Source organism: Amphiura filiformis, chromosome 1, assembly GCF_039555335.1.
Source record: "Amphiura filiformis chromosome 1, Afil_fr2py, whole genome shotgun sequence".
Taxonomy (NCBI): Eukaryota; Metazoa; Echinodermata; class Ophiuroidea; order Amphilepidida; family Amphiuridae; genus Amphiura; species Amphiura filiformis.
The window spans coordinates 80,661,822-80,676,821 of record NC_092628.1 but is presented as its reverse complement, the minus strand read 5'-3'; the positions used below and the strand labels follow the sequence as shown (position 1 = coordinate 80,676,821).

The following is a 15,000-nucleotide window of genomic DNA, read 5'->3' as shown; positions in this document are numbered from 1 at the left end:
TGATATGAGTTGCTGAACGCAGCGGTAAAACCGGGCGCATACAAACCGTCTCAAAAGTTAGGTCTTTATAGTAGGAAACTTTCTTTCGCGACGAAGGCACCATGTCAACAATGCCTAGAAAAGTTGCTTTTTGCCTTGTAAAAGTACATAATTTTTCACCATGTTCTGCTATTCCTTTTCTCCGATCGGCACCAGATAAATCGACCTTCCTTATACGCGCTATTTAAAACCAATCAAAGATCGTAGGGAATTTGATTGACAGTGACATCAGACGTAGACTTCTCCGTAGTCCACTTGCCAATTGTGCATACTCTGGCTATTACATTTAAGCTTAAAACTCTGATTTAATTAATGTGTACACAATTGATAGATTTTCACAACTGATCTTTTCAGTCACCGTACGCCCTCTGTTTGTTAGCTTCCCAAGTGGACTACTGACTTTGGATTGCAGTTAACATTTTTAACACAGGACTCTATGGAGAGTTAGGCCAATTTCTGGCCTAACTAAAATTGGTCATGATGTAATGCATCTTTAAATGAATCTGGCTTGTGATTGGTCGCCCAGATCTCGTTATTGTTTAAATCCTCCTGACACGTACTGGTACCATTAACTATACATGGAACACAACTATCTAGGGAATGCGGCGCTTTTGGGCTGGCGGATGAACGTACGCATCTAGCGCGTATTGTACCACCATGCTTAGTCTTGTGGTTAGATTTTATTGATAAACAAGTATGATTGACAGTGTTTTAGAGAACAAAGTCCCGGGGTAAACAGGGGGTAAAGTTCTGCTTAAAAGTGAAAGTCCATAGTCGGTTTTTCGGATAATAAACTGGCAGATTCTAAAATTAGAATTGTTCAGTATTGAAGTGTCATTATAATTATGCCATTATGATATGTTGCATTCAATAATATAAGCCTACGTAAGGCCTATACTTTACTTTTACTGTCACAAATATAATTATATAAACTTTTTCATAACCATTTTATACTAGTATTTTGATGTAATAAATATCAGTATAATTTCGAGTTCAACTGAATGCGTTCATCATGATTAATAACATTTTTATTTATCAAAAATCGACTATGGCATAGTCTACATCAGACGCAGTCTTTTTATCTCTGTCTTCAATTATATGGGTTGTTGTGTGAGAAGAACATAAAAAGTGCATTGCCCTGGCACTTTTATGTAATTGTAGGTCTTTCACATGATGCGTTTCAACGAATCATTCATAACCTCCGCGTATCACGCTATGTGCGTCCCAATCAAATTGGTCGTTAGATGATTTACGCACACCGCGGTATACCGGCGCGGAGGTTAATATTGATATCCATTCATAACCTCATTAATAAACGCGATGCGTGCGATCCAATCATATTTTATTATTTGTGAAAGCGAACGCAAATCGAGGTCATTAATATCTCACAATTGACCGCAAAATGCGTAATTGTTCCAATGTCGCACACAATTGACTTCTGCGTTAGGGTGCATCTCTTGCCCCTTATGTTACCCAAATTTCTTGTCCCTAGTCTCAAAATGTACCATTGGTCAAAATATTACCCCATACCAAATTTAAAATTATTCGAAGTCGTTTAGGGGGCCTCCGTGGCGTTGAAATTGTTGGTCAATGGCCATACCATATGCATAAGGCAGCTATTTTGTTTTGCATGGTTAACATTAGAAATGACTGCTGCCTTATGTATTTTGTTCATGTAGTTAGGACTATTAATGAATCAAGATGTTAAAATAGTCTAACTCAAAAATAAAACATAAGGGAGCTATCTACAGAGGTGAAGTTTATGTAAACATAAATGGCTGCCCTTTGCTGTCTTTACTGTGTAATTGTGAATTTGCTGAGATATACATATCTTTCCTGTTTTTGTGCCAACTTTGACCTGTTTAGGCTGATACTACTACAGAAGAGTGATCGCACACTTGCACATAGACCTTGCTCAATTTGATGAGACAGCATCATGTTATATGTTAAAAAGAATGGAAGGCAGAGGTTCTTCAAATCTTCAGATCGGAGTTCTCAGCAGAGATGGTTTCAGCGAAGTTGTGAATTGCATTATTGTAGGTAGTGGTGAGCAAACGCAGAAGTTAAGTTAAAGATTCCAGAGCATTGTAGATGCTAGGCCAGATGAATGGCAAAACTTTTGTTCCCCATAAAGATCTGCTTACTTGAATTGAGGTTCCAATCCAAGAACTACACATGTACCTCATGGAAATATTCATAGGCCTACAAAAGTTACTTAAGTACTAGTATGTGAATCATATAATTTCAAAAAGTGCCAGTTAAATCATAGCTACATCAAAGAAAGTTGCAATGTAAAACCAAACAAAATGGTACACTTGCAGTTGCACTCGATCTGCAGTGACAATTGACAAAGTACCAACACAGGAGAAGCACTGGCTTAAACGGCAATGTATAAAGCCGAATGAGGTAAATGATCGTGCCAGTACCCGTCGGAGATATCCAATCTCAAGATTTGAAGAACCTCAGTCCTGTGTGTGTTGTCTCATCAAATTCAGCAAGGTCTAGATGCAAGATCACTGTAGTCTGTAGTAGTAACTATCAGCCTAACGTTTCAAAGTTGGCATGGAAACAGGAAAGTTATGAATATTTAAGTAATTTCACAATTACACAGTGAAGATAGCAAAGGGCAGCCATTTATGTTTACATAAACTTGGTCCTTGTAGATAGCTCCCTTGTGTTTAATTTTGGGACATAGGCTTTTTTAACATCTTGATTCATAATAGGCATGAACAAAATACATAAGGCAGCAGTAATTTCTAATGTTAACCATGTATAACAAAATAGCTGCCTTATGCATATGGTATGGCAATTGACCAACAATTTCAACGTCACGGAGGCCCCCTAAACGACTTCGGAATAATTTTAAATTTGGTATGGGGTAATATTTTGACCAATGGAACGCTTTTGAGACTAGGGACAAGAAATTTGTGTAACATTAGGGGCAAGAGATGCACCCTATTCTGCGTCGCCGTGTCAGACAGCGTCCAACGAATCTTGCTGCGCTGGCTGCCGTATTTGGATTTGCGCGCTACCATATTTGCACAGATTCTGATCACGCACTTTTGTTATTGGTCGTTTTGTTTTAGCCTGATCGATTTTGGGAAGGGAAGATGTAAAAATTGTTTATTTTTACAAACTTTTGAGGAAAATTTGGTGTTATTTTGTAAAGTTAAAAGATCAAAGTGACGGTTATGAATGAGGTTAATAACTTTGCATCGGTTATATGTCGGGCATTGTGAAAAATCTAAACATTTTGCTTTGGACCTCGGAATATCCCGGGCTGCGCCCTCGGGATATTCCTCGGTTCAAAGGCAAAATGTTTAGATTTTTCACAATGCCTCCAAATAACCGGCGCGCAGTTATTAACCTCTAATCAATGACCTCAGCGTATGCTTACGCGGTACAATGATTTCCGCGTATGCGCATCTGCTGCACCGAACACTTCATGCGCACTTAACTACCATATTTGCACATGGCGTGATTGCGCAGTGCTGTAATTGGTAAGTCCGTTTTAGCCTATTCGTTTTTGGAGGGCGAAATATATGTTTTGATAAAAATTGTTTATTTCAACAAATTTCGGAGAATAAAATCTGGAGATTTGGTTGAGTGATGAGTTAAAATGACGGTTATGAATTCGGTTAATAACTTTGCATCAGTTATATATGGGCATTGTGAAAAATCTAAACATTTTGCTTTGGACCTCGGAATATCCCTCGGGCTCGCCCTCGGGATATTCCTCGGTTCCAAAGGCAAAATGTTTAGATTTTTCACAATGCCCTCTAAATAACTGATGCGCAGTTATTAACCTATAATTCACAATGCACGTTTTTGAATAAATAACGGGCATGACGGGCCGGTCGCGACGTCACGGATTGTGGAGTTACGAATGTCATAATTAAAATTATGTTTACATGAACTATTGCTGAGATAAATAGACTCACTGTGGCATGATGATCCTACAAAATAACAAATTTATACTACAACAGAAGTCGATTTTCATGCTTTCTTAATTTAATGATCAAAAACACAATAACATGATATCAGAATCGCCCACACACACAGCTGACATTGACATTCAACAGCTCAATACATTGTCATTGCCATTGATTGACCGATTTTCCCATCACTTTATCATCAATGAAAAACACTCAAATACTCACAAATCGCCACTGGTGCGAGAGCAAACAGCAAGATGAACCTTAGAAGCATCTTTCAGACCCGTATTTTGAATCTAATTCTGTACAATGTGTTAAACTAAAGCTTTTTCATCCGCAAGAATTTTACATTAGAACAAGGCGTCAACAGAATGAGTCAGTTTTTGCCCAAGGTGACCCCCTGACGTCAAGGGGTGTCTGGGGTGCTCGCCCAATGAATTTTTGGGAAATGTTTATTTATATACATGTTTAGATATCATTATTTTTAGTGCAATACCTGACAATTGAAAGACAGAAAATGCACTTTTACAAACTTGAAAAGAATAAATTTTATTTCATATTATTATTGAGTCCGAATTTTGTCTAAAATCTGTAATGATGGTTCCCCGACTATTTCTCGGGAAGGCATACAAGTTTCCCCGGTTGAAATACTTCCGGGTAGTCTCTTACACACACCATAACCACCAGCTGATGTAACTGGTGGCGCTAAACCACAAAATTTACAATCCTGTTTACATGGTTTACAATGATTTTATTCAACTTTTCAATTACTAAGTATTTTCAATTAACAAAAAAATAGGCCTAAAACATGATGAATGGCAAGAGACAGAAAATAACAGAAAACCACAGCTAAGCTATATTGGCTAAACACTCATAGTCTCACTCCTCATCGTCAGCAAATAGCCACTCTAGCAAACTCAATCAATCAAAAAAGAAGAATGTTCAGGCCCGGAAAGCAGGATAATAATTATATTTTCAATCCAACAAATTTTCTGGACTAGGCCTAAATATCTTTGAATGAACTAAATTTCCATTTTTTGTTTCAAAAGTGAAGTTTAAGCTTTAGACCTATTTTTCTTTTCAGCAATTTTAATTTCAACTTTAAGACAAGAAGCAAAGGCATTGAAAAATTGAACCATTTGCTGAAATTTACTCTGCAATATTCAGATTTATTTATTAAAACATTCTTCTTTTTTGACTGGGGAGAATCTTACCAAAAAAGGAAGGGGATCTGGGAAAAAATTTGGGTCAAAGTATAAAAGTTGATAAAATTTTTTCAAAAAGTCATCAAAAGTTGAAAATGTTTGGAAAATTCATGGGTGAGACTATGGAAAATCTTACCAAAAAAGGAAGGGGATCTGATGGGGAAAAAAATTGGGTCAAAGTATAAAATTTGATACGGTACAAAATTTCCAAAAAGTCATCAAAATTTAAAAATGTTTGGAAAATTTTGAAGAAAAATAATAGGCCTAATAAAAAAAAGGGGTCATTAAGTGAGTGAGAGATTATCAGAAATTTGTCCAAAATTCTTGAAGAAATGGGGGTATTTTGCCGGGTGACTAGACTAAACAAAAAAGTGGGTCACGGTGAGAGGGAGTTCATATAACAAAAATGGGGGTCATACGGGTGAAAGGGAGTTGAAAAATGGGGGCGGGTCAATGTGGCAGCACATCCCGTCACTTCTAAAAAGCTTTTACAAATAACAATGATTGTGCTATACAAAATATTTCTTTTGTACTGTACTGTAAGCCAATGCAGGGAAACATAGGCCTAGAATCATGAATTTAAACAATTTAAAATTTATATAACATTTTGATTTTCAATTGTCCATTTATAATTGCTATTGTGAACTAGGTTTTAATAAATTTTCTTCAATTTTTCTCTCTGTGTTTAAATTAGACGTACATCATGTTTGCTGATTCAGAATTTTAAGTTCTGCTCGATGAGAATTTTAAGTTCTGCTCGGTTGTCCGACTCCGGTCACCGTAGAAAAACCGACTGGCAACTTATTTACCTCCACGGTCTTATGTCATTTTGATCTGTCAGCTGGGCAGTAAAATGTGATTGCTGTTTCAGCGTTGCAAAACGTCATCGTGCACACGATAGTTTTAAAGTTGATTTTTGTGCACAATTTTACACTTCCACCCAATCTAGGCATCGATCCCAACAGTCGAGGTGAGTAAAGTGCATTACGGAAATTTACGGTAGAACCGTTTGTGTTTTACTGGGAATTTAAAAAAATGTAGAAGTTGCAGAATTCGGCACCTTCCATCTGCATCCTGCAGTCAGTTGTCAGTTGTAGCCTAAATTTCGAATGTTTGAGGACTTGTTCTCAAGTTATAGCAGGTTCCATAGGGTGTCTTCAGTGTTAATTGTTTTCATTATAAATGTTGCAAAATATTAAATTTGACAATAATAACAACTTGTTTGACCTAGACTCGCTTGCCAGTCCTATATACGCCGTACCTATGTATATTGAGGATACCCTGTGTAAAGATAGTCACTTGTGCTGAGCATGAAATTGGTCACTTATCGCTCACTGTTCAAAATGTGACATCTACACCAATTACAGTCCCCGAAACTGTCTACTTTTTAGCCGACCTCATTACGAAACATTTAGTGATAGTTAAAAATGCGCTCCCCAACCCTTTGGTTACCTTTGGACGAATTTTTTGAAATCTCCGCATGAGTCTCCGTGTCTGAAATTCCCGGTACAAACATCGAAAATGTCGCAATTCTCAGTTCTCGGTGATGATACTATATCCGCATCGCTGTTTTCATACATGAATATGCATATCTCTGACCCCTGTAAGGTCAAAAGCGTGGCGTTGATTTCAACCAATCCGATCCCCGTTTAATAAGCAGCTTGATACTGACGTCATATCTGAGGTGACCAGGAGGCAGGAGCTACCATTTTGGTAAACTGAACTCGACTCGCATGCGTTCTTTTGGTTCACATAAATCGAACAAAATTTTCAATAACGGGTAATAGTATGATTTCAATTTTTATTAATGAAGTTACTTGTAGTTTTGAGGAATGACAAAGTTGTTTTTGGAAACTTAGATGTTTGTTTCAACTGATGATGTAGGATCGCAAGGTGAGTGAATTCGTGAAGAGATTTGCTTGTTTGAGTGACAGTAGGATACGGGATGTAGGCTAGTCCTCTGTGTTTGACCGGCTCCGACGTCTCAATTGACAACGTCTCAATTCGTACCTGCTTACCAGACAGCAATACTGCGTATTGCTGTATGGAACCAGATATATATTGAGGACTGGCTTACGCCATTTTGGATGTCAATGGGAAATACACACTTAACGATTTGCGCCGGTTAGAAACTTGAAAAAAAATCTTTAAAATTTCATCAATGTATATAAAAGTGGTACCAACCGTATTGTGCTTGCTAATTTAAAGGGGCATTTCGTGATCCACAGCCTCATCCCCCCCACTTTTCCCCAAAAAAGTTGAGATTTTTACACCACTGGATACCTCTGGCTATATAATGTTTATGTACCAAATATTTCTTGCAGATTAATTAGTTTAGCAAAAATATCGCCAAATTTGAATTTCGTTCTGGTGCACCAGAACGAAATTACAACACATTGTCTATGGAGCAGTGTAATACACATAATCATGCATAACTCGCAAACGCAAAATCGGAATCAACTGAAATTTTGGAAATAAGCTTTTTTCGTGGATATCTACTGAAAAATGTCATAAAAAGAGGATGCTAGGATCACGAAATCCTCCTTTAAGACTCGGTTGAAACAAAATTAAGGATCGAAAGCATTTTAGTGTCCAAAAGGCAAAATTATCGTCAAAGTTCTGCGAAATCGGCACCCTTGCGAAGGGTTCAGAATTGAATCGAAGCGAAAATATCCGATCTTTGCGATCAAAAACACAAAATTACAACTTTAAACATACTATTGGCAAAAGACATTATTACCAAACAATACAGAATAGAAAATTTGACATCATTTTCTCAAAATATTGAAAAAAATTTGCTCACTAGACATCGAAAAAGTACGCAATCCAATTCCCGTTCAAACGTGTGGGAAACTGAAAGTGCGATAATCGTGACTAGTTTGACCTCTATTCGTAGTCATATTGCATTGGGGGCTAGTTCACCACGTAAACTTTCAAAATTCGGACCGCTCGCCATTAAGTTTACTGCTTTCTGTGTTTTTAAATTTGTTGACGTTTTAACGATTCCCGGTCGATTATTTTAGCTGTGTCACGTCACATGCATGACGCTGGTGGGTACCAACCAAACTTCAGAAAGAAAAAAACCCCGATCGCCGATAACGATGTGATATGGGACTTACATAAGCTTACATAGGATTACACAGAGATATTTCTTGCCAAAATTTGACCATTTCTAGGCAAGTTGGCCCTACTTTGTCTGCGTTAGGCCAAATAAAAAAATAAACATGTTTCACGTCCCCTCCGCTTCCTTTTTGAGGTTTCCTCAAATATATTTTATTTTTTGAAATGTAGCTATAACTTTTCAAAAAATATGTCTAGGAAGTTGGGATGCTTTCTATAGCTTTGTTAAGATACAAGAAACATTTTAGGAAGGTTTTGTGATCATTAGAGGGGGTGTAACTCCCAGAACAACAAATAAAAAAGGGCCTCCTCCTTTTTCTAGGCATTATTGTATACGCTAAAACAGCTCTAAGTATATGTATTTACACCAATTTTGCGATAAAAATAGAAAATAAAAAGCCCCTCTTCCTCCTTTTTTTGAAAACCGGACGTGAAACATGTTTTATTTTTTACTTGGCCTTATGTGAAAAAGGACAGTCTTAAGTAAGTATAAGTGCAACGCTTTTGATGTTTTGATGTTTCGGGAGACTGTGAGGGATCATAATAAAAAAATGATGGAGCCTATTCTTGACTGTGTAATATTCCTTCACCACATTGCCGTAGGGTAACAGTCTTATACGATGGACAGATAGTATCAGTTTGTGAATAAGGAAATCGTATAAGTTCCTTGTACTAATAGGGGGCATTGCTCACCTGTGTTTTCATATCATGTGGTGAAAAATGATTGCAAATGTGTAATTTGCAAACATTTTTGGAGCAACAATTTCTTCGTACCGACTGCTAAGTGTGTATGTGAATGCACATTAAACACATACACAGCACCAATTATTGGAACTGTCCTGCAGTCCACTTTTAGTCGTGCTCGAGAAGTCTAGCCAAGAATTTGCTAACCGATAGCTTCACATTCTAGGCTACATATGGAAACGTTTTGGGCCAAAAGTCTCTTTAAATGTTGAACAGTTTGCTCTGTGCATACTCTGTGTGTGTGCTTGTTATTTTCACAGGTCAGTGATCAACAAACATGGGCAATGCATTATGCATCACTCAGTGCACAGCACACGTAGCAACACAACATCCGGCCACTTTAGAATTTGCATATTACGCTCAGGTCACGACTAGCGTGATTGGACGGGGCTTCACGTTGAGCCTACCATCCGACAACATTTTTTAACCAATCAGAAAAACTTTTTCATAATATTTTTGGGGAATAAATTACGAAGAGAATATATAGAAAACCCCGCCATCATCGGCCAATACGTTCAGGAATACGGCCTTCAGGAATATCACTCAGCCGGCGAAAGACATGAAATCTCTGTGTACGGACGCTGAAAATCAGGCATTTTTGAGACTAGAAAGGTGGGCTTTTAATTTCCGTCCGCCGTGCGACAATAATCTGCATTTATGACTTTTACAGTTTAAATTAGGGAAAACTATAACATATAGAATGCTGAACGGCCCTGGTTGGTATCTTTTTTGGATTTTTTTAAGATGTCAAAATATGACAAGGGATATGCCTTCCGACTGAAATCGACATAGGGATTTTCCTGTAGTACGAGTCAGTGAACACTCTTGAGAGCAAAAGAGACTACATTTCCATATGAGACCATTGCATTCAGAATCTAGTCAGATTCGCTGAAGCATGACACCATGTAAACCAATGAAGTTCAGAAGTCACACAGCCGATCACAACAGGCGATTGCATCAAAAATTTTGCTAAAATTACACTTCAGCAAAATTTTAGACTGTCCAAAATAGGCAATTCTTTGCTAAACCCTTACTATGACTATCCATACATCACACAACATACACACAACAAATATAGCATTTTGGTGTCGGTTTATTGCTGCCAAACGAGAAGCACACACTGTGCCATGCTATACAGAACTAGGATATCATGCCTACGCTAATACAATAGGGCAGCCTACCACAGGAATCAACGTGATAACTAGGGGGCTGCGCAACCTCAAAAAAACTTGAACACAATTTTTTATTTCTTATTTTTTATTTTTGTTTTTTTTCAAAATCTGAGGGCATAGTACTTTGCTCCTTCCTAGTCTATCCCATGCCAACGTGGTGTTGTTTCCTTCCTTCCCGCTATAAACAGTCTTAATCACCAAAATCCCACCCGAGACTAAAACTGGCTTTAATAAAAATATTTACTAATGATTCTAAACAATCATGCTTCTGAGAAGAAGCAACTTGACACACACTACTTAAATTCAACTGCGCAACAGAATAGAACGTGTTGCCGTGATAGAAACCGAACCTGAAGTGAGGTTACTCACGACTCTCCCACACAGGAATAGTCATACTATTACGTAAGCATAAATTAAAGAACATCAATATATTCTTATTCGGGGCTCTCAACCGAATATATTTTCATTCTTTGCTAAACCCTTACTATGACTATCCATACATCACACAACATACACACAACAAATATAGCATTTTGGTGTCGGTTTATTGCTGCCAAACGAGAAGCACACACTGTGCCATGCTATGAAGTCCAAAGTCAGGGCTGCTGGCAAAAAATACCATAATCGTGGAAGCCAAATCCACTGTGCATTCCAACAGTTGGAACCACATCAGAGTCGTCACTCTTTACTAAACTTTACATATGAGCCAAAAATGCCAATCTGGTTAGTCTCTTTGATTAATACTTAGATTAACCCAAATCAAATTTGTGAAAATGGAATGGGCCTATTATTAAATTAAGAAATGTCCATATTGCAATCCTCGAATCGCCATGCTTCAAAAAAATACACAAATCTGTGAGAAACTTAATAATGTCGTAAATGCAAATTTTGCGACTTTGAGTCTACAATCCTTACCATGCAGAAAAACACAACCCAACTCATGAATTATTGGGATGAGAACTCCTAATCCCTCCGAGTGATGAAGATAATAAAATCAAATTTCAAAATCTTCAGATCGGAATTGTCATGACTGAAATTATTGTCAGAAATAAGAAATTCATCTCGATCAATCATACTACCTGATATGACACTATGACCAATATTATCTTGACAAACTATATGACACTGCGCCTTATTAATTGTCTATATGACACTTTGCCATAATACCACATATACTGAATGAAGACCAGTCTTCTGCCTTATGTGGACCATATGCCATGCTAAGAGCTCAGAACTGACAAACCAAAAGTTTGCATAAGGGAACTTCTATTAAATATAGAAGATTCTTAAAAAGAAATAATAAAACGACATATTAGCAATGTACACTATTAACGAACAGTTGTAGCTCTAATTGCAAAGTATGACAACTTCTAGGATATCAATTAATGACAATCCTGGATAATGACCCGATCTTAACATTTTTGACGAACCATATACCAACCTGCTTGCAATTTTGAAATGAATATCAATCTTTGCAAGTCCTTTCTCTGACGCTATTATGCGCAAAACGTAACTCCCTTAGGCACTAAAACATTGACATAGACTACTGTATGACAACCAATCATATTACACGACTTATATAGCATTGATCCATTATATCATCTTGAATGAATTTATATGACAAGTGGGTCCCAATACCTGCCTTATAAAGCAAATTGTCATAATAACCCGTCATATTGTATGACTACCGGCCTCCTGCCTTATCTCGGACTAGATGCCACTAACATGAGTACATGACAGGATCTATGTCTCTAACTTACCTTGCCATCTGAATGACGATTAGCCATATAGAGCTCGTCTTGATTGTGAACACACCATTATTGATATCAATATCTTAGCATAATAGAATTGAAGTCATAACCTTAATATTATCTGGACTACGACACTAATCTCAGACAAGAATACCAAATGATCGAGACTCCATCTGCCTTACATGGCACTAGGCCTAAGCCACAACCATTAGTAGATGGCAGCCATTCATATGAAGATATTACCCGTCTTTTCTGCCACTACAATATCTTGCTATATCGAATAACGACCAGCCAAAGAACCAATCCTGTTTACCGTTAGGGCCTACCATTATTATGATCAATATCTTACCATAGTAACTGAGAAGTCATGGCCAGGATATCTGCACTGGGCCACTAATATCTTACCAGATGACCGCAATCTGCTTTAAATGAAAGTATAAGCCACTAGCATCTTATGATACTAAATAACAACCATTCATACCTGTCTAGTATTATAGCATTTAGCCACTAAAATAATGCCATATTAAAATCTATCTTTTCTGTCAGTTTAAACCATTATTAACTATCTTACCAAAAAAAAAGAAAAGAGCCAAAATATCGGACTTAATTGCACTATCCAAGGACAACCAGTCACAATATTGTTGCATAGGACTATATCACAATATCATTCAAAAATGTGTAAATCTATTTTACAAAATGACAACCAGTCCTAAATGACACTGTGCTACTAATATAATGGCTTAATAGTCTGCACCACTATATAAACTCATATCAAGTGACCACCGGTCATAGAGCCCAACTGTTAATTTATTTTACAAGAATTTTGGTTACAGTAAAATTGCACTGTGTGTCTTCTTTGACAATTATGCTGAAAACCAACCCAAAAACGAGGATCAGTCATACAATCAGTATAAACCGCTTATACTTCACATAGGCCTACCTGTTATTTCTGTTTTCTGATAACGACCTGTTGTCTGAGAGCATAGATATAATATGATTACTAAAAACTCATCAACTGATTGAGCTTATCTCAGTATCCAATAGTGATTGGATAACAACATCGGCTGTCTGACATGTCTGACAGCAATAATTTTGCCGAAAACCATGACAAAACAATGATCCAAACTGTTTGGAAAAATCTGCCGTCCGACATCATTACTATTGCCATTAGACCATGACAAAACACCCCGGCAAAACACTCATCCAAACTGTGTGGATAAACCTGCTGCCTAAGAACATTACTTTTGCCATTAGGCCATTACCAAACACCCTACCAAACTGGCTGGAAGGAAAACTTGCTGTCTGACAGCATTACTATTGCCATTATGCCATGACAAAATACTCGTCCAAACTGTTTGGGTAAACCTGCTGCTCGAGAGCATTTACACTTCCGCCTTTATACAATGACCAAACACCCTTCCAAACTGTTTTGAAAAACTTGCTTTCTGACAGCATAGTAAAAAACAACAACTTTACAGATCTACTCACCAGAAACAAGACAGCAATATTTATCATTAAATTCGTGTCAATACATTATGTAGATTGTATGCCAGCTAATGTGGCTTACCTGTTAACACCGGCTGTTAACTAATCCGAGGAATACACCTCTGCCTATTTCTTTGTTTTACAAATTTAGCATTGACCCTTCTACGAGGCTGAAACATAATTTCCAATGAAATATTGCATTTCCTGAATTACCAGGATTCCTGTAACTCAAGTATAATCACCGGGACATATTTAAGTCCATTTGGTACCGAATACCACAAGGGGCAAATCAAAGTCCCTGAACAACCAATTTTTATCGGATGGACTATCACCGTAGGAATTAAGCTTATTGGTGATGCTAACAATTTTTACTTTATTTGAATATGATGACCATCATGATCAAAAGAGAACACATCTATACCGTCTAAATCTAGAATCCAACTTAAAGGACCCAAGCGTGTCTCCACACAGATCGACCGTTTAAACAAACAAACAAACAAACAAAACTTGGAATTTTATTATAAAGACTAGGAACATGGTCTAAGGTATGCGATCCTTATTGAAAAAATGTTTGACTCATCAAAACACTAATTAGATTCTGAAACTCATCGCATTCTAGCACAAAATAATAAAAACAATATCTAACAGATCGGGTATGAAAAACTACCGCCTACACTTCTAAAATCTACTACTGTGATATTTTTCCAAGTCCTAAAACAATCATTTCTTTGGTTAACTCACCTCTTAATATTGGATTCCACTTAGAATTTGATCAATCCAGATTAAAACGTATTTAATAAATTATTGATCTCTACAAGAGTGACTAAAATGATTGATGCAAAAACACATCAGTGATTATGTAAATTATAATCATTCACTTAACTTGTTTCAGTCCCGGAACATTGTTCCGTCTTTGCTTCGTAATCAATACTCGGTGATAAAGATCACGCTGTTAATTCCACCATCTCATTCTTCCTTGTGTACAAAAAGCTATCTGTCGTCTTGTATACTGTATGGAAGATAAAAACCAACAATCATGAATGAAAATCAGAACTCTTAAATGCATTATTGATGCTGATGTGAGACCTACCTGGCATCTCAGTGGTGAATGCGAATAGTACATGCAATTTTTCCCGAACAGCGCCGGGCAAACCTATATTATTACGGAATATTACCGACTTCTTATTCCTTCTCGCCTTATCTTGACTTTCTTGTTACTACAAATCGCCTGTTATGTCGATTAACGTACAGATCATCTTGCATCGTGTTTGTTAGCTTTTGTTAACCTATTTCTTGAGATTTTTGTAACTAATGATATATACCTACTCCTTGAAATCTGATCGAAAATAAACCTAAATTAACCATAGGAATGCAAGTAGTTGCTCCATAACAACTGATCTCCAACTACTGTCGAGCCATAATAGCTCATAATAACGGTTTAAATAATACAGATACACCAGTAATTACTGCTATTAAAATAATTACGATACTATGATCCCAATTTAAAATACAGGGATATCGAACTACTTAACTTAATCACGTGAAATTG

At 37.0% G+C, this 15,000-nt stretch overlaps 2 protein-coding genes across 2 annotated transcripts in view; one reads left to right on the top strand and one right to left on the bottom strand.

The window, feature by feature from the left end:
- LOC140154376 (disintegrin and metalloproteinase domain-containing protein 10-like) overlaps positions 1–4,368 on the bottom strand; it is a 46,159-nt gene extending 41,791 nt beyond the window's left edge. The window contains exon 1 of the mRNA XM_072176945.1: positions 4,200–4,368. Coding sequence (XP_072033046.1) covers positions 4,200–4,248 — 49 coding nt within the window. The 5' untranslated portion in view covers positions 4,249–4,368. The remainder of the gene's footprint in view (positions 1–4,199) is intronic.
- Positions 4,369–6,012: 1,644 nt separating this feature from the next.
- Positions 6,013–15,000, top strand: part of LOC140154360 (alkylglycerol monooxygenase-like) — a 30,880-nt gene continuing 21,892 nt past the window's right edge. The window contains exon 1 of the mRNA XM_072176928.1: positions 6,013–6,149. The gene's annotated coding sequence lies outside the window, so the exon portion shown is untranslated. The remainder of the gene's footprint in view (positions 6,150–15,000) is intronic.